This window comes from Dama dama, chromosome 31 (genome assembly GCF_033118175.1).
Source record: "Dama dama isolate Ldn47 chromosome 31, ASM3311817v1, whole genome shotgun sequence".
Taxonomy (NCBI): Eukaryota; Metazoa; Chordata; class Mammalia; order Artiodactyla; family Cervidae; genus Dama; species Dama dama.
Window position 1 is genome coordinate 30021142 of NC_083711.1, and position 19421 is coordinate 30040562.

At 38.7% G+C, this 19421-nt stretch overlaps 1 protein-coding gene across 5 annotated transcripts in view; it reads left to right on the top strand.

The window, feature by feature from the left end:
• ROBO2 (roundabout guidance receptor 2) overlaps positions 1-19421 on the top strand; it is a 643927-nt gene that overhangs the window by 441799 nt on the left and 182707 nt on the right. For all 5 annotated transcript variants that reach the window (XM_061133903.1, XM_061133902.1, XM_061133905.1 and 2 more), the window contains exons 3-4: positions 8823-8980; positions 11889-12009. In XM_061133903.1, coding sequence (XP_060989886.1) covers positions 8823-8980; positions 11889-12009 — 279 coding nt within the window. The remainder of the gene's footprint in view (positions 1-8822; positions 8981-11888; positions 12010-19421) is intronic.

Here is a 19421-nt window from a genome sequence, read left to right on the forward strand (position 1 = left end):
CTTCTTGTCATATAGTAATCAAATAGAACATTTCCTGAAGAATATAGGATGTCAAATTATATTCATTTCAGCAAAATTCCTGACAGCTTACAGAAATGCCGTATTTTGCAGTGTAGAGGTATGCAAATCTTAATATTGGATGAGAAAGACTGAACGGTCCATAGGCATGTGGAACATGTTTTTTTTTTATTATTATTATGAAAATCTCAGGTATACTGAATTATATTTCAACAGCTGTGCACACTAGAGTCCTCATCCCACAAGTTTAGAAAAAAAAATACTTTCATTGTTGCGTTAGAATTCAGTAAGTTTCATGCTGTTAGGCTTTGGTTTATGTTCAAGTGTAAAACTGGGTAATAAACAGCATTCTCTTCCAGTGGTCATTTTTAAGTTCATGAATTATGGTGAGATTCATGGTTGCACTCTAAATCAGACCTCTAATGATTGTGTTATGAAATGTATTGTTAAAATGGTTGAAGTGGTAGAAATTGTGAAATCAGCAGAATTATGCTGAAAGCCCATACATGCATTATAATATATAGCCCACTTATTCAAAACTTTGTTGAGTTTCAGGTAGAGGGCGATAAAGACAGAGCAACAGTAGTTTCAGAGTAACTGGCATTCTTGACAAGGAAGGTTGACCTTGACCTTCCTCTCCTTCCAACCCTCATTTCATCAGCAGGGGTGAGATTACTTGGAGACCCTGCCAATAGGTAATAAATAACACATAAATTCCAGGACACCCTTGCACTGTTGGGTGCCCTAATGTGTAATAATCCTTAGACTATTGAGTTTATAACTCATGACATCTGGCAGTTACTTGGCATTGTAATTCATGTTGATCAGGCACATCAGAATACACCATGGAAGAGAAATATCAGAGCACTAACCTGCTGATACTAGGAGAGGGTGAAATGACAGGAAAAAGCTGCTGAAGTGCACAGTGTTAGAATGTTGTAACAGCTAATACCTTCAGATAAGGACTAACAAGGTAGGAGGAGAGTGGTAACCTATTGGGATCCAGAATAAAGCAGCACATGATATTTACTCAATGGTGCTCTTTATTCCTTTATTCAAACTGGCAGATGTAACATTAAGGCAGTAATGAATATGAAAGTTTGAATTCAAGTATATACTTATACATATTTTAAATTTAAAATTATACATAAATAAATACATAAATATATTGAATTAAAAATTTTTACACAGGTATATATCCATATATAGATGAGACTTGTCCATTTTAATTTTTTGTATTCTTTGATCTAACAGTGAGAGCTAAATGAGGTGAAAGAGAAAGAGGGGTAGGAAGAGAAATGGGAAATAGTGGGGAAAAAAACACTCTACAAGACCTGTAACAAACCTAACTAATACCTACCAGCCTAACTGCTTTAACTGAAGACTTAAGGTAATGGGACATGAACCAGATTGAAGAGCTAGAAGCCGACAGATGGTTATTTGTAATCATCCTGTAAATGTAAATCCTATAAAGATGTTGTGATTATTTATTTATTTATTTATGTCCCAACCCAGATTGAAGAAATGTCGGAGACAGTATTTTAGCTTGAAATAATCTGGTGTTTACCTTTTTTACCACCTTGAGAAAGCTCATTTGATGTTTTGATGTTTTGCTTTTTTTTTTTTTTAGGACTAGTCTGTGTCAGTTCTGAATATTAAATTCAATGTATTATTTCTTCCATTATCCAGAGTTATAGCCATCTTTGTGACCAAGACTGAAATTCGCAAAAGGGCAGGTCCTGGAAGCAAGTTGGGTAGCAGAATAGAACATTTTGGGGATGTGGAGAGTTTTTGTTTTACAGTAAAGGAAGGCTGCCTTGAACACATTTAGGCCAGTACCCTCAATCCTACATCAGGTCTTCCTCCTGACGTACTATATTTGGGCACAGCCTGTAAGCTGCCCTCCTGTCTTTAAGTTTTCTGTTATTCTAGAGATATCAATCCCACATAACCAATTTTGTGGCCAATGGCACTTTAAGGGAAGAAAAAAGAGAAACTGATTAAACATTAATTAGCCTCAAACCGCAACTTCCTCTCAAGCTAATGGATAGGGTATGCAGATCCCTGTCAAATATCAGATGCTAGCCTTTGCCAAAAATAGGACTTCCAAGTGTTGAAGGCGAGCCAACTGCTGGCTCCTTAGCTCAAACCAAAGGAAATGATTACCAGAGACAGGCCTCGAGTCTGCCATGGTCAGATGTCACCAGTTTGCAGGGCCACGTGTGATCCAAGAGTTTATGAATGATCTCAACACTTGGTCCCCAAGGAGAACATATGCATTACAGAGGTTACAGATAGAAATTACAGAGAGCACAATGTTTCCATGCAGTTTCTAAGAATCCTTCAGCAAGTTTTAAACATTAATGGAAAACATTAAGGAAGACTTGGCACTGTTAGGGGGACTTCAAATTATATTGCGGGTAAGAACAGAACAGGGCTAAAAAAAGGATTCAAGAATAGAGGCTTGGCTAAGACATTTGGAGCTGGCCATTCCTCCTGGGTGAGTTGTGTGTTTGTGTGTTTATTCCCTGCAGATTTCTAGGCTTCACAAAATGTTATGGCTTGAAAATGAGCGAGTCACAGGGTATCCTTGTTCATTCATCATGCTCCGATTCAGAGTGCTGGTTTAACTGGACCATTTGCTGAGTGGATTTGCTTGCACAGGGAATCATAGTGGGATGAGGAGCGGCGAGAGCTTCTCATTTTGGAATTGTCAGCGTGTTGCAGAAGTGCCAGAGTGTCAGCTTGCGCAGCGGTAGCAGGATGTCGCCCCACTGAGTTCTTTCTTTCCCATTCCCCTTCTGTGCAGAAGAAACCACTCGTGACTTGTTCCCTAAATATCAGATTGTGTTGTCTATGTAGCGGGTGACTGGTCTGTCCACTCTGACCATGTCTTGCTGGATTGTACCAAATATGATAATGTGGTTTGTTGTGAATGATGTTTCCTCTGTAGATGTAGTAGGTTTTTGGTCATTGCAACTTCAGAAAAATGCAGCATTATTATAGCTTGTCAGTGGGGAACTTTCAGTTGAAAGGGGCAACTTTATTTAAACTGGCCTATGAATAAAAGAGCTTCCCTGGAGGCTCAGACAGTAAAGAATCCACCAGCAATGCAGGAGACCTGGGTTCGATCCCTGGGTTGGGAAGCTCCCCTGGAGGAAATAGCAACCCACTCCAGGATTCTTGCCTGGAGAATTCCCGTGGACAGAGGAGCCTGGCAGGCTACAGTCCATGGGGTTGCAAAGAGTAAGACACGACTGAGTGACTTCTACTTCATGAATGAATGGAAGAATTTCTTTGGATCACAGGAGTAGAAAGTCCTGATTTGACACAGTCTTCAGGATTGATTTGTTCAGTTATGGTATCAAGAACCCAGATGGTTTTTTTTTTTTTTTTCCTAGTGTGCAGAGTCTTAGTTTTAGACACTGGCGCTCCCCCTGGGGTCACAGCATGGCTGCTGATAGCAACCATTTGGTGCAACTGGGAGAGAGAGAGTGCGCTTCCCTGGGAAGTAGAGTCGAGGACCTGAGCTTCAGGCTGGCTGGGATTACACCTGTTCATCCCCCGTGGTGAGAGGTGGTGCTGGGGCTGCTGCTGCTGAGGATGGGAAAATAATGTGTACCACTTGTAGGAATGGCTCTCACTTCTTCCCTAGCCCACTGTAATATTTACTATGATATACGATCATTTTTTGGTAGCAATTTTATTGGTTGTACATAAATATGTTGCTGCTTTGAATGACTGATTTCTGAACTTTTTGAACTGCCTGGCTTTTATTTTTGAGAGATGCGAGCTTGCAGGTGGTCAGGAAAAATGCACTGTCTCCTAAATCCTACCAACGAAATTGTTCTTCAGAACTCACATTTTGAAATCAAATTAAGACACAGCAGTCTCTTTTGTACAATAAGAAAAAGACTGCAACACACCCCTTTTGAAGAGGAGTTCATCAATTCAGTCAACCTTTCAATTATACTTGATGAACTCATCTGATGCCCTTCAAGATAGGAGCCCTTTGGAGGTTTATCTAGTCCAGTGTTGGGGCTTCCTTGGTGGCTCAGTGGTGAAGAATCCGCCTGTAATACAAGAGACGTGGATTTGATCACCAGATTGGGAAGATCCCCGGGAGAAGAGAATGGCAACCCACTCCAGTATTCTTGCCTGGGAAATCCCATGGACAGAGGAGCCTAGCGGGCTATAGTCCATGGGGTCACAAAGAGTCAAATGCAGCTTAGTGACTAAACCACCACCACCTAGTCCAATGTACATATAAAAGGAAATCTCAGATGAGTGAAGTGACACCAAAGGGACAGAATGTGTTTAAAGAAAGAAATAGGGAGAAGTATGGGGACAAAGAGTTGCCTAGGGAAGGTTTTCAAGTAGAAAAATTATATATGCTAATGTACATTGATAATGAGATGGTCCTCTGTGTGTCTAGTATAGGAGGCTTGCTGGAATGTATGTGATGAGCCTGAAAATATAAGTGGTAACCTGATTCTATACAACTCTGATGTCACATTAAGAAGAGGATTTTTTCTTAAGAGCCTTTTAAAAGTTGTGAAAAAGTAATGGATGTGATCATATGTGCACTTTAGCAAACTCATAATACCACAGTAGAGAGATTAAAAGAGAAATCAGAAGACAAGTTTAAATAGAATACTCTTGAAGTAATTAAGGAAGAGATAAGACACCCTCAACTAGGACAGCGATGACAGGAAAAATAGATGCAGGTGATGTTACAGATCATTGTAGCATAATGACTATGTGTAGGTTCTGCTGCTGCTGCTGCTAAGTCGCTTCAGTCGTGTCCGACTCTGTGCGACCCCATAGACGGCAGCCCACCAGGCTCCTCTGTCCCTGGGATTCTCCAGGCAGGAACACTGGAGTGGGTTGCCATTTCCTTCTAGAGTCAGATATACAGGATTCACGCTCTGAACTTACCTACCACAATAAATGTGTCATTCCAAAGCCTACCATGGGCACCATCATGTCATCTTTATTTAATACAGTATTCCTTAACCATTTTATAAGACTGTGCGAAGTACATTGTAGTATTCAGTGTCTTCCTGTAGAACTGAAATAATTTGTTATAGATATTTATGTCATGAATGTGAACTCTATCATATCAAACACAGTAGTAATTCTGAGTCTACTGATGTTCCAGAATAACTGTCTAAGTCACTGTGCATGTTAATGTAAAAGGAATTCAGGCCTAATCCAGGCTATAACTAGGTCAGTGAGTTCTCATTTCTGCTTTTCAGCTCATATACAGAAATGAATATTTGGGTTCTAGCCAACTACATTTCTGTTTTTCCCCATGGAGATTTGAGCCCTTGTATCCTTAACTTAGATCTGCAAAGCACATACTATATCAAAAGTCTACCTATTATATTTTTTTTTCTTTAAAGTACAACTTACCACTACCCCGCTCTCAGCTCTTGTCATTTTAACCAGATTCTTTTCAGTTCATGTTTATTTCTCTTCACCCTATTTTTGTTTGGAGCTCTAGGTAATACACATATTGCTGCATGTTCTTGTTTTTGCTTACTTCTCAAGCCACAGTGAAAATGTGGCTCTCAGTTTTTAGTTGTGTGTGTGTGTGTGTGTGTGTGTGTTTTCTAGAATAGGGGCTTAATGAGAAAAAAAAATAGACTCAATTTGGATTTGCTTTACTTTTTTACATTTATGGAACTGTTTCAGTTCCCTTTATCTCACATATATAAATCCTTTACTATAAAGAACACCTCCATTTTTTTTTTTATCACTTGTAATAAAGCACAGGGCAAAATCCAAGACAGAAACTAAGAATTAGCCAAAAATAGTTAAACACTATTTAATTTTACTTTTTTTATACTTACTAAGGGATATACAAACCTCAGACACACATAAGCAAGTGTCACAACATTTATATAATTTGAGAAGAGTAAAAAATTACTTTTTCCAGGTGGGAAGGAGAGAAACCTAGAGGGGTAGGATGGGGTGGGAGTTTGAAGGGAGTTTCAAAAGTGAGGGGACAAATGTCTACCTATGGCTAATCCATGTTGATATATGGAAGAAATCAGCTACAACAATATTGTAATTAGCCCTCAATTAAAACAACAACTTTCCAAGACCAAAAAAAGAAAAAAGACTTATTCCTAAGATTCTTTGTTGCTGTGCTAGACTCTGATGAAAGGGTTATTTTTCTCCAAAATGTTTTATTTGAGAGAAAAGAAAATATTTTAGTACCCCCAAATACACAGGGTGAAAGAAATGGTATCACTGAGCAAAAATGAATTACTCTATAAACCCCCAAAAGAGCCTTTTACAAGTTGAAGAGGGTACAGTACCAATTATACTATTATCTCACCCTACTCTCTGGGTGAATAGTCTGAAAGCCCAAAATTACAGTTGATGTTCAATTTCTTGGCTTCATTTGCAAATTGGAGTCATTTTCTTTTTTTTTTTGTGAATGCCATAAACACATGTTATATTGTTTAAGAGTAGCAGCCCTTAGTTTGTTACGATATTTTTCTCCTTCTTTGTCCCCCATGTCAAAGGACCTTTTTTTTTTTTCTGTCTTAATTTGGCTTGTTGCAAATTGATGTAATACTGTGTTTCTGAATGATTTGCAGTGGTCTTAAGTGCCATTTGAGTGGAGGCTTTTTGGCTTATGATTTGTGAGGAGACCATTCTGGAGAAGGTCCTCCAACTGGCCAGATGTGTCATTTTGGAACAGATTGAGGGCCTGCCAAAACACCATTTGCTGCCAGTACCGGATATTGTAGGGGTGCTCACCACCCTGTTACCATATTTTTGCAGGTCTTAACATTGCATAAATAGGCAGCTGTTCTCTATTTAGAATATAACTGAATCGCCAGCTTGCTCTCCCTTGAGTATTTACCTGCAGTAGGGAACCACAGTGTAAACCCCTTTTTCCCCTCCTGTTGGAACTTCACATTTATGCACACTTCTCTCAGCCCATTCAGAAGCAAACCCCTATGCATATAAATCACATCTTTCTTGCCAGTTAGATAAGAGAGCTCAAAAAACCTGCAGTTCACTCTGCTCAAATGGAACACATTTCCACAGCAGCTAAAGCAGTAAATTAATCAGCTTATAAACTGAGAGTGAGCAATTTGTGCTCACTTTTTTCTTATGGTTCCTTCAATAAGGAGACAAGGTTCTCTAATCTCATAAAAGGCCATGACTTCATTAAGATGGAAAACTATGTTGTTGCAAGAGACAAGAAAAGAAAAGCCCTAAAAGTCGCTCAGTTTTCTCTCTGGATCTATTTTCAGGACAGGGGATTTTTATTTATTTGGAGAAGGACAATTAACCTGGAGACTTAGCCCAACAAAGAAGCAGAGTGCTGAAGTGGGTCTCATTATGGAACATCAAAGGCAGTTGGTTTGACCTAATCCATGTTTGCAGCAGATGATTTACATAACAAGCTAGCACAAGCTGCCCAATTTTGATTTCAAATAACTTGACCAGTTTCAAATAGCTTGACCAATTTACATATATAAAATGTATGTGTGTGTACATGCATATACATATACATACATATGCACACATGTATTTGTATGAATGTGTGATTGTTCTAGCCCAAAGTATATTGGGAAAAAAACTTGTCAGTGTTAGAATATTAAAGAATAGAAAATTTCAAAGTAGTTATAAAAAGCAGAGGCTGTTGTGTTATATGGGATAGTAGCTGCTTTCAACTATATTTTCATTAAAGTATTGTTGACTTACACTATCACATCAGTTTCAGGTGTACAACGTAGAGATTCAATATTTTTATAGATTACACATGATACAAAGTTATTATAAAACATGGACTATATTCCCTCTGCTGTCTGTTACTTTCTTGTAACTGATTTATTTTATAACTGGTAGGTTGTACCCCTTAACCTCCTTCACCGGTTTTCTCAAATACTTTTTCGAATGTTTAGCCTAAAATAGATATAGTCCTTATTTGCTAAATAAATCAGCATTCTGCAGTCTGATAGGAGGGAGCCATTTCTCCAGGCTTTTCATCTTGCCAGGGGAAGAAAAGTACAGAGATAGATAGGTGACATTTGGAGAGCCAGGCATGCCAGATTTTCAGAGGTTACAACGGAGGTCCAACCTGCTGTTTTCCTAATGAAAGGAGGGAAATTCAGACTGGCAAAGCTGCTATAAGGGATATCTCTGCTCCGAATGTCACGCTGCCCAGATGTCGCTCGGCAGGTGGAGATGCAGACAGAATGAAAATGTAGCCCTGTGTATGTGTGTGCTAGTGCGTTACAAGGGTGAACAATGAATCTATCTTTGGAAGTGTAATGAAAACAGTGTGGATCCTGTCCATATTCATGTCACCAGAAAGTGTTTCTCAGAGAGTTCTCACTCCACTTCCTCTCCCTGACTGATGTGCATACATGCTCCCAGACCATGTGCATATGGCATGTTTCAGGGCTTTGAGTTTAACAAGCATAGCAATTAATGTTAATGTATTTATATACATGTATGTATACATATATGCTTTTTGAACAGAAAAATGGGGTCATATTACCTAAAAAGTTTTGTACCTTGAGTTTGTATTAAATCTCAAAACTGCATCATGAGTGTTTCTCATCTTATTTTCCTCCAGCTTGTCTCATTTTAAACTCAGATTTTATAGAAGAGATTCATAATCATATAACTAGTCACTTCTCTGTTGATGAGCACTCAGGTTGGCTCTGACATATTTTAAGATGGGCATGTTTAAGACTTGAAGTTACCTTTTGCAAGAGAAACCTAAAGTTACTATCACTGAATTTTCTTTTACTGCAATTGTTTTTCTTCAGTGTTACGAGATGACTTCCGGCAAAATCCCACAGATGTTGTAGTGGCAGCCGGAGAGCCTGCAATCCTGGAATGCCAGCCTCCCCGGGGACACCCAGAACCTACTATCTACTGGAAAAAAGACAAAATTCGAATTGATGACAAGGAAGAAAGAATAAGTGTAAGTAAAATTAGCACAGATGCCCAGAGGGGTTGGATACCAAGCTTAAAATGGATGTATTTTATTTATATTATCTATAATATTTTATTAATATTATTTGTATTATTTTTATTTATATTATTTATTATTTATCATTAATAAAGTTATATAACTCTAATGAGTGCTAACTACTACTTACACTATATTGAAAAGACTGAAAAGGGATACCCAAATGAAAACTTTGGAGTGAGGCTTCAAAGAGACAAAAATTACATAAATAAAGTACATATGCTATATTAGTAACTGGACCAATCTGAATATGTAAATATATCTTTGTACTAGAATATTGATGTCAAAGCTCTTTTTAGGAACTCCAGATGCATTTATTGATCATGCAGTACATAAGTATCAAAGTGTAAATGATGACCATAAACTGTATTAACTAAAACATTTCTTTTCATGCTACTTTCAAAATTATAAAAGGAAATAATTTGTGTTGATGAATATTTCAAACTCTTTTCCAGTTTTTCCAATGTAATATTTATAACTAAAATAATATGAGAATTCATTTCAAAGTTTAAGAGATGAAAGGAAAATCAATGTTAAAATAACTGCCAAGTTCTGCAGTTTAACCCTTACAGAAAAATAATCCGTTTTCAAGGGAAATTGGTCATCATTAATCAGCTGATTACTATGAAGACGAAACACCCAGAAAATGGTAAAAAGTTATAGATGGTATACAAATAGAGAAATGGTATACAGATTATTTTTTCAGAGGATCTACTCAACATTAGTATGTGGAGTTTGTGAGAGCTGGTCACTGAAATAGTAGATAATGCCTCAACCTTCTGACATTGTTCTTAGTACAATTTTTATACTCAGTACAATAACTAAGAATAAATATATTTTATTTAAAATAATATGTCATTTAACAGAACAAATGTGCCATTTCTATTAAAATGTCCATATAGTCTGGGTGTCTGTTATCTTTAAATATATAAGTGAGATTTTATTCTTATGTGTACATTGTGATTACATCATAACACAGAACCAGAGAGGCAATGCAAAAGATCACAGCATATTCACATGAGTATTCTGGTTTGAACTGTGGACAGTGGAGATCTACAGTGAAAAATCATTTGGTTCCCAATGGTCTGTGCTTGGCTACCAAACTTAGGAAAACGTGCTTCTGTTAAATATTTTCTTTTTCATGTTCGTAATCATTAAATTTTTGCTTTGTAACAAATCATCCCACAATACAACCATTGCACTTACTCTGTTATTCTGTGCGTGAGTTGACAGTTATTTGCTCTTGGCCACGTTGGTTGATCTTTGCTAGGCATTCTCCAACTTCTATGGCTTGTCTGAAAGTGTGCTGGCAGCTGAATGACCTAGAATAACTTTCCCAAACTAACATGTCTGGCCATTGACTACCTCGCAAGCCAGCGATCTTGGTTCTTCTCCTCATAGCCTCTCATTTTCCAGCAGACTAGCTTGGCTAGGGGTTCCCCAGGTGGCACCAGTGGTAAAGAACCTGCCTGCCAATGCAGGAGACATAAGAGACATGGGTTTGATTCCTGGGTTGGCAAGATCCCCTGGAGGAGGGCATGTCAACCTATTCCAGCATTCTTGCCTGGAGAATTCCATGGACAGAGGAGCCTGGTTAGCTATAGTCCGTGGGGTCGCAAAGAGGCAGACACGACTGAAGTGACTTAGCATGCACTCAGCTTGGGCTCATTCCCATAGTGGTCTCAGGGTTCCAACTGCAGCAAGCAGTCAAGTCCCTACGTGCAAGTACCTTTCTTCCGGTGAGATGCTGCTTTAGTTCCACTGAACAAATCAAATCATACTGTCAGTTTCATCTTCAAGGGGAGGAAAATGGCCTCCATGGTTTGTAACCTATCATTTATTCTACTGCATTTAGTTGAGAAAAGGTTGATGATCTTTTCTTCCTAAGTATAAAAAACTGTTGAAAATACTTTGTTATGACATGGCTAGTTTTAGAGCCTGAAATACCTCTGATGAAAACATACCTACTTGAGTTTTGTCTGCCAGTGAAATTAAAAAGTAAAGGAGGAAGCCAGCATATTCTTACCTCATATCTCTTTAAGAGAAATTAAAAAAAAATAAAATAAAAATTGGAAAAGAACCAGTAAGTTGATGATACACTTACTGAAAAGCTTATTCTGCTGTAGTATCCTCTTAACAAACAATATTTTAACATCACTATATTTGTTTATTCAAACAGAAATGCTTCTTATTTAAGAAACATTTAGGGGCCACCTATATAAAGCCAAGTTTGTACCAAGTCATACTCATCATTCAAAAAAATTATTTTTTTAATTCAACCTCACATCCCTCTTCAAAAGTTGTCTTATAAATACAGTTAAGATGAGACAAAGATAATTTTAATGCTAACAAATACCCCATGAAGACAGAGATTTTTTGCTGTTTGATTTACTACTGAATCTCAAGAACCTAGAACACTGCCGAGCCAATAGAAGTACTCAACAAATACTCATTGAATTTTTCTGAGTGAATTGGATCTCATTATATTATCCAAATACAATATCTAGTGCTTCTTTCTGATGACAGATGTCGATAGAAATTCATTCAACAGAATTTCAGAGTGAAGACCAACCATGAGGTTTAATGGCAGCAGTCACTAGTCTCGAAATAGGATCAGGCAAGAGAGAGGAAGACTGCCTTAAAGAAGCATTCTCTAGAAAGAGAATGTGGAGGCTTACATGGAAGCAGAATTTAAAAGATGCCAAGAGAGTGGGAGAGTTTTGTGTCTTAGACACTCAACTATTTCTTTTAGAGAAAAAAATATGTGCTTAATTTTTCAAGATATTTTATTAATGATCTTTCTTTCTCTGTTTCTTTTCTTTTCCATTTTCTTTCTTTTTTTTCCCTCCAATTTTAACAGATCCGTGGTGGAAAACTAATGATCTCCAATACCAGAAAGAGTGATGCTGGGATGTATACCTGTGTGGGCACCAACATGGTGGGAGAGAGAGACAGTGATCCAGCAGAGCTGACTGTCTTTGGTAAAACTCTCTTTTAATTTATAAATTGCTATTTATTATCTACTCTTTCTTCACTTTTAAATATTTTTGCTAATACCAAACACCAGGCCATATAGGATGGTTACTTATGACTTGTAGTGAGCTGAATAGACTAGAATTGTCTTGTTTTCTGGTTCTTTCCGATGAAATCTTTGATTTGAAGAAAATTAAACTTTTGAAACAATTTACCTGCTTCATTCCTATATACTTATAAGATTTTGCCTTTCATCAAAATGTTAAAAATTACTCTTTCTCAAAATCTGTTGGAGATTATATCCATCTAGAGTTTATCATTCATTCCATTGTGATGCCTTTATCAAATATTTATTATGTGCATGACATGAGGTAAGGCTTTTAAAAATTAGAGAGTACACTGAAGTCATTTCACTTGTCTTCTACTTCAAAAAAAAAAAATTCAGATTGAGCTACTTGCAGTTTTAGCTCACGATAAAAAGACTGGCTTGCATAGTTATACACACGGAATCAAAAATTTAAAAAAAGTTAATTAACAATTTTGCTATGATATTCATGTTTCTTCAACTTTAAGAACCAAGGGCCTCTTTAGCTGGAGTAATTTAGTTAACTTTAGTTAGAACATGACTAGATCTGTATCACAGAAGTAGTCGAGAAAACATTAGAAAAGAAGAAATTGGAGATGATAAAGATGACGGAGTAAAGAAAAGTAAGGAAAATATCGCAGGGCAGCTGTGGAAAATTGAAAGAGAAATATTAAAACAGTGACAGAAAACTGGAGAAAAATGGAGGTCCTGAAGGTACCAGAAAATGAAACATCATTTAGAAAATATTGAAATCTCATTCAATTATCTGTATGTTATATGAATACACCCAAACATACTCACATACACATATTTATATATGTGTGTATATGTGTATACATTTATATATATAAAATAAATATATATATATGAATAAAACAGTCACTGTTACAGATACTATGTGATTTTTAAAAATATGAGATAATTGTGAATTTTAGATTACTCTTTTTGCACCAGTAAAATAATCTTCTGGATCTGTGTATAATATAAGATACCACGTCATTCCTCCAGAACATGCCGAGGGCGGGATCAAAATCTGGCATGCCTCCCTAAAGAAACTTCTTTGGCAGCTTGGGATGTGCTGCCCATGGTGTAATGGGAATGCCATGATGAAAAAAGAGTCATGGTGTGATTTCCATTACATTTAGAGTGTTAGGTGTGCTTTATGAATATGTACCAGAGTGCAGACCTCTCTTTGCAATTGCTCTGAGTACCAGGGAATCTCTGGTCATACACCTTGTGGCCACTAAGTAGCTTGCAGTCCCAAATGACAAAACCAGGAGAAATCCCGTAGTTCACAAAAGGAATTGAGCTGTAAAAACAAAACTGTTTCAAGTGTGCATGTTAATTTCTGTCCTGTGGAGTTCAGAGAAGTATCCATTTTTGCCCTTATATTTCATGCAGTCACCTTTAAGAGTCTCAGAATGTGCTTCACTCATAATGAATAAAATACAGTTTTGCCTGCTAAGATATGAAATTAGTGGTCACCAAACACTAGCATTGAAAACCCACAGTACAGTTATTCTATTTAAAAAGAAACACTCATCGCTATTCTACTGTAGCTACCACCAGCTTCAGAACAGAAAAATGTTGCCTTACAGCAGTATATATTGCCTTCAGAAAAAAACTGAAAGTGTTTAGTGTTAATACCCAAGTAATTAGATTTACCAAATGTGACTGTGTTATGACATATTTACCCTACTTTCTCTAAAAACATGATGAGAAATACAGAATATCACTAAATATGTCAGGAATTACAGGAGGGACTTCTAAATTATTTTGAAAACAACTGTAAACCAAAGAGATTAAATTTGTCTAGGTAGCTCTTCTGGAACAATTGATTTAGGGAGCAGAGAAACATTTATATTGTGGTATAAACTAGTCAGAATGGACCTAAAGGGTTATAAATATAGTATTAAGTTGTGGGAAAAAGTAAAATTCCATAACTGAAATTGAAAAACAATCCAAACCAAGGAATAAAACATTAAAAGAGTCATGATGGTTGAAGTCTATCAAGGTTGTGACTAGTATTGTTTGAGAAAGACCCCTACTGTACCTTGATTCCCCAATTCTTAGAGAAAATAAAATAACTAGTGTATTTTGTATAATAAGGGCTTCCCTGGTGGCTCAGAGGGTAAAGCATCTGCCTGCAATGTGGGAGACCTGGGTTTGATCCCTGGGTCGGGATGATCCCCTGGAGAAGGAAATTGCATTGTATAATGAGGTCTTCTTAATTTTATTTTGCTGCTCTATATCCAGAAAAATGTATTCTAGTAAGCTGATTTGTATTACATCTTCGTTCAGTTCAGTTCAGTCATTGAGTCATGTCCAACTATTTGCGACCCCGTGGACTGCAGCACACCAGGCCTCCCCGTCTATCACCAACTCCCGGGGTTAACCCAACTCATGTCCATTGAGTCGGTAATGCCATCCATCCACTCATCCTGTGTCATTCCCTTCTCCTTCTGCCTTCAATTTTTCCCAGGGTCAGAGTCTTTTCAAATGAGTCAGCTCGTCACATCACGTGGCCAAAGTATTGGAGTTTCAGCTTCAACATCAGTCCTACCAATGAACATTCAGGACTGATATCCCTGAGGATGGACTGCTTGAATCTCCTTGGAGTCCAAGGGACTCTCAAGAATCTTCTCCAACAGCACTGTTCAAAAGCATCAATTCTTTGGTACCCAGCTTTCTTTATCATCCAACTCTCGCATCCATACATGACCACTGGAAAAACCATAGCGTTGACTAGACAGACCTTTGTTGGCAAAGTAATGTCTCTGCTTTTTAATATGCTATCTAGGTTGGTCATAACTTTCCTTCCAAGAAGTAAGCGTCTTTTAATTTCATGGCTGCAATCACCATCTGCAGTGATTTTTGAGCCCCCAAAAATTAAGTCTGACACTGTTTCTCCAATTATTTCCCATGAAGTGATGGGACCAGATGCCATGATCTTAGTTTTCTGAAGGTTGAGCTTTAAGCCAACTTTTTCACTCTCCACTTTCACTTAACATCAACAGGCTTTTTGGTTCCTCTTAATGTTCTGCTATAAGGGTGGTTTCATCTACATATCTGAGGTTATTGATATTTCTCCCAGCAATCTTGATTCCAGCTTGTGCTTCGTCCAGCCCAGCATTTCTCATGATGTACTCTGCATATAAAGTTAAACAAGCAGAGTGACAATATACAGCCTTGACGTACTCCTTTTCCTATTTGGAAACAGTCTGTTGTTCCATGTCCAGTTCTAGATCTTGCTTCCTGACCGGCATATCGGTTTCTCAAGAGGCAGGTCAGGTGGTCTGGTATTTCCATCTCTTGAGGGATTGTCCACAGTTTATTGTGATCCACACAGTCAAAGGCTTTGGCATAGTCAATAAAGCAGAAATAGATGTTTTTCTGGAACTCTCTAGCTTTTTCGATGATCCAGCAGATGTTGGCAATTTGATCTCTGGTTCCCTTGCCTTTTCTAAAACCAGCTTGAACATCTGGAAGTTCATGGTTCACATATTGCTGAAGCCTAACTTGGAGATTTTGAGCATTACTTTACCAGCCTGTGAGATGAGTGCAATTGTACGGTAGTTTGAGCATTCTTTGGGATTGGAATGAAAACTGACCTTTTCCAGTCCTGAGGCCACTGCTGAGTTTTCAAATTTGCTGGCATATTGAGTGGAACACTTTTACAGCATCATCTTTCAGGATTTGAAATAGCTCAGCTGGAATTCCATTACCTCCACTAGCTTTTTTTTTTTTTCTTTAGTGATGCTTTCTAAGGCCCACTTGACTTCACATTCCAGGATGTCTGGCTCTAGGTGAGTGATCACACCATTATGATTATCTGGGTCATGAAGATCTTTCTTGTTCAGTTCTTCTGTGTATTCTTGCCACCTCTCCTTAATATCTTCTGCTTCAGTTAGGTCCATACAATTTCTGTCCTTTATCGAACCCATCTGTGCATGAAATTTACCCTTGGTAACTCTAATTTTCTTGAAGAGATCTCTAGACTTTCCCTTTCTATTGTTGTCCTCTATTTCCTTGCACTGATCACTGAGGAAGGCTTTCTTATCTCTCCCTGCTATTTAGAACTCTGCATTCCAATGAGTATATCGAGTACATCAAGGCTGTATACTGTCACCCTCGTATTTAACTTATATGCAGAGGACATCATGAGAAATGCTGGGCTGGAAGAAGCACAAGCTAGAATCAAGATTGTTGGGAGAAATATCATTAACGCCAGATATGAAGATGACACCACCCTTATGGCAGAAAGTGAAGAGGAACTAAAAAGCCTGTTGATGAAAGTGAAAGAGGAGAGTGAAAAAGTTGGCTTAAAGCTCAACATTCAGAAAACTAAGATCATGGCATCTGGTCCCATCACCTCTTGGGAAATAGATGGGGAGACAGTGGAAACAGTGTCAGATTTTATTTTGGGGCCTCAAAAATCACTGCAGATGGTGACTGCAGCCATGAAATTAAAAGACACTTACTTCTTGGAAGGAAAGTTATGACCAACCTAGATAGCATATTAAAAAGCAGAGACATTACTTTGCCAACAAAGTCCATCTGGTCAAGACTATGGTTTTTCCAGTGGTCATGTAGGATGTGAGAGTTGAACTGTGAAGAAAGCTGAGCACCGAAAAATTGATGCTTTTGAACAGTGGTGTTGGAGAAGACTCTTGACAGTCCCTTGGACAGCAAGGAGATCCAACCAGTCCATCCTAAAGGAGATCAGTCCTGGGTGTTCACTGAAGGACTGATGCTGAAGCTGAAACTCCAATACTTTGGCCACCTCATGTGAAGTGTTGACTCATTGGAAAAGACCCTGCTGCTGGGAGGGATTGGGGGCAGGAGGAGAAGGGGACGACAGAGGATGAGATGGCTGGATGGCATCACCGACTTGATGGGCATGAGTTTGAGTAAACTCCGGGAGTTGGTGATGGACAGGGAGGCCTGGCGTGCTGCGATTCATGGGGTCGCAAAGAGTCAGACACAACTGAGCGACTGAACTGAACTGAAATGATCTTTCCTTTTCTCCTTTGCTTTTCGCTTCTCTTCTTTTCACAGCTATTTGTAAGGCTTCCTCAGACAGCCATTTTGCTTTTTTGCATTTGTTTTTCTTGGGGATGGTCTTGTTCCCTGTCTCCTGTACAGTGTCATGAACCTCTGTCCATCATTCGTCAGGCACTCTATTGGATCTAGCCCCTTAAATCTATTTCTCACTTCCACTGTATAATCGTAATGGATTTTTTTTAGGTCATACCTGAATGGTCTAGTGGTTTTCCCCACTTTTTTCAGTTTAAGTCTGAATTTGGCAATAAGGAGTTCGTGATCTAGCAACAGTCAGCTCCACAGTCTTGTTTTTGCTGAGTGTATATAGCTTCTTCATTTTTGGCTGCAAAGAATATAATCAATCTAATATTAGTGTTGACTATCTGGTGATATCCATGTGTAGAGTCTTCTCTTGTGTTGTTGGAAGAGGGTGTTTGCTATGACCAGTGCGTTTTCTTGGCAAAACTCTGTTAGCCTTTGCCCTGCTTCATTCTGTACTCTAAGGCCAAATTTGCCTGTTACTCCAGGTGTTTCTTGACTTCCTACTTTTGCATTCCAGTCCCCTTAATGAAAAGGACATCTTTTTTGGGGATGTTAGTTCTAAAAGGTCTTGTAGGTCTTCATAGAACTGATCAACTTCAGCTTTTCAGCATTACTTACTGGTTGTGGCATAGACTTGGATTACCATGATATTGAATGTTTTGCTTTCAAAACGAACAGAGATCATTTTGTCATTTTTGAGATTGCATCCAAGTACCATATTTTGGACTCTTTTGTTGACTGTGATCGCTACTCCATTTCTTCTATGGGATTCTTGCCCAAAGTAGTAGATATAAGGGTTATCTGAGTTAAATTCACCCATTCCAGTCCATTTTAGTTCGCTGATTCCTAGAATGTCGATGTTCACTCTTGCCATCTCCTGTTTGTCCACTTCCAATTTGCCTTCATTCATAGATCTAACAGTCCAGATTCCTCTTTACAGCATCAGGCCTTGCTTCCACAAGTGGGTGTTGTTTTTTGCTTTGGCTCCATCTCTTCAATCTTTCTGGAGTTATTTCTCCGCTGATTTCCAATAGCATATTAGATACCTATCCACCAGGGGAGTTTATCTTTCAGTATCCTATCTTTTTGCCTTTTCATACTGTTCATGGGGTTCTCAAGGCAAGAATACTGAAGTGGCTTGCCATTCCCTTCTCCAGTGAACCACATTTTGTCAGAACTCTCCACCATGACCCATCCATCGTGGGTGGCCCTACATGGCATGGCTCATAGTTTCACTGAGTTAGACAAGGCTGTGGTCCATGTGATCGGATTGGTTAGTTTTCTGTGATTGTGGTTTTCAGTCTGTCTGCCCTCTAATGGAGAAGGGTAAGAGGATTTTGGAAGCTTCCTGATGGGAGAGACTGACTGAGGGGGAAAACTGGGTCTTCTTCTTGTGGGCGGCACCAGGCTCAGTAAATCTTTAATCCAATTTTCCTGTGATGGGTAGAGCTGTGTCCCCTCCCTGCTATGGTGGGGAGAGGAGCCACCATACGCCTGAGGTCAGGGGGTCATGAGGAGATACCCCTCATCCAAGGTAAGGAGCAGGGGCTGTGCTTTGCTGGAGCATTCATAAAGAGATACCCCACGTCCAAGGTAAGAGAAACCCAAGTAAAATGGTAGGTATTGCCAGAGGGCATCAAAGGACAGACACAGTGAAACCATAATCACAGAAAACTAGCCAATCTGATACCAGGACCACACCCTTGTCTAACTCAAATGAAACTAAGCCATGCCATGTGGGGCCACCCAAGACGGACGGGTCATGGCGGAGAGGTCTGACAAAATGTGGACAACTGTAGAAGAGAATGGCAGCCCACTTCAGTGTTCTTGCCTTGAGAACCCCATGGACAGTATGAAAAGGCAACATGATAGGACACTGAAAGAGGAACTCCCCAGGTTGGTAGATGCCCAATATGCTACTGGAGATCAGTGGAGAAATAAGTCCAGAAAGAATGAAGGGATGGAGCCAAAGCAAAAACAACACCCAGTTGTGGATGGGACTGGTGATAGAAGCAAGGTCCGATGCTGTAAAGAGCAATATTGCATAGGAACCTGGAATGTTAGGTCCAGGAATGAAGGCAAATTGGAAGTGGACAAACAGGAGATGGCAAGAGTGAACATCGACATTCTAGGAATCAGCGAACTAAAATGGACTGGAATGGGTGAATTTAACTCAGATGACCATTATATCTACTGCTGTGGGCAGGAATCCCTTAGAAGAAATGGAGTAGCCATCATGGCCAACAAAAG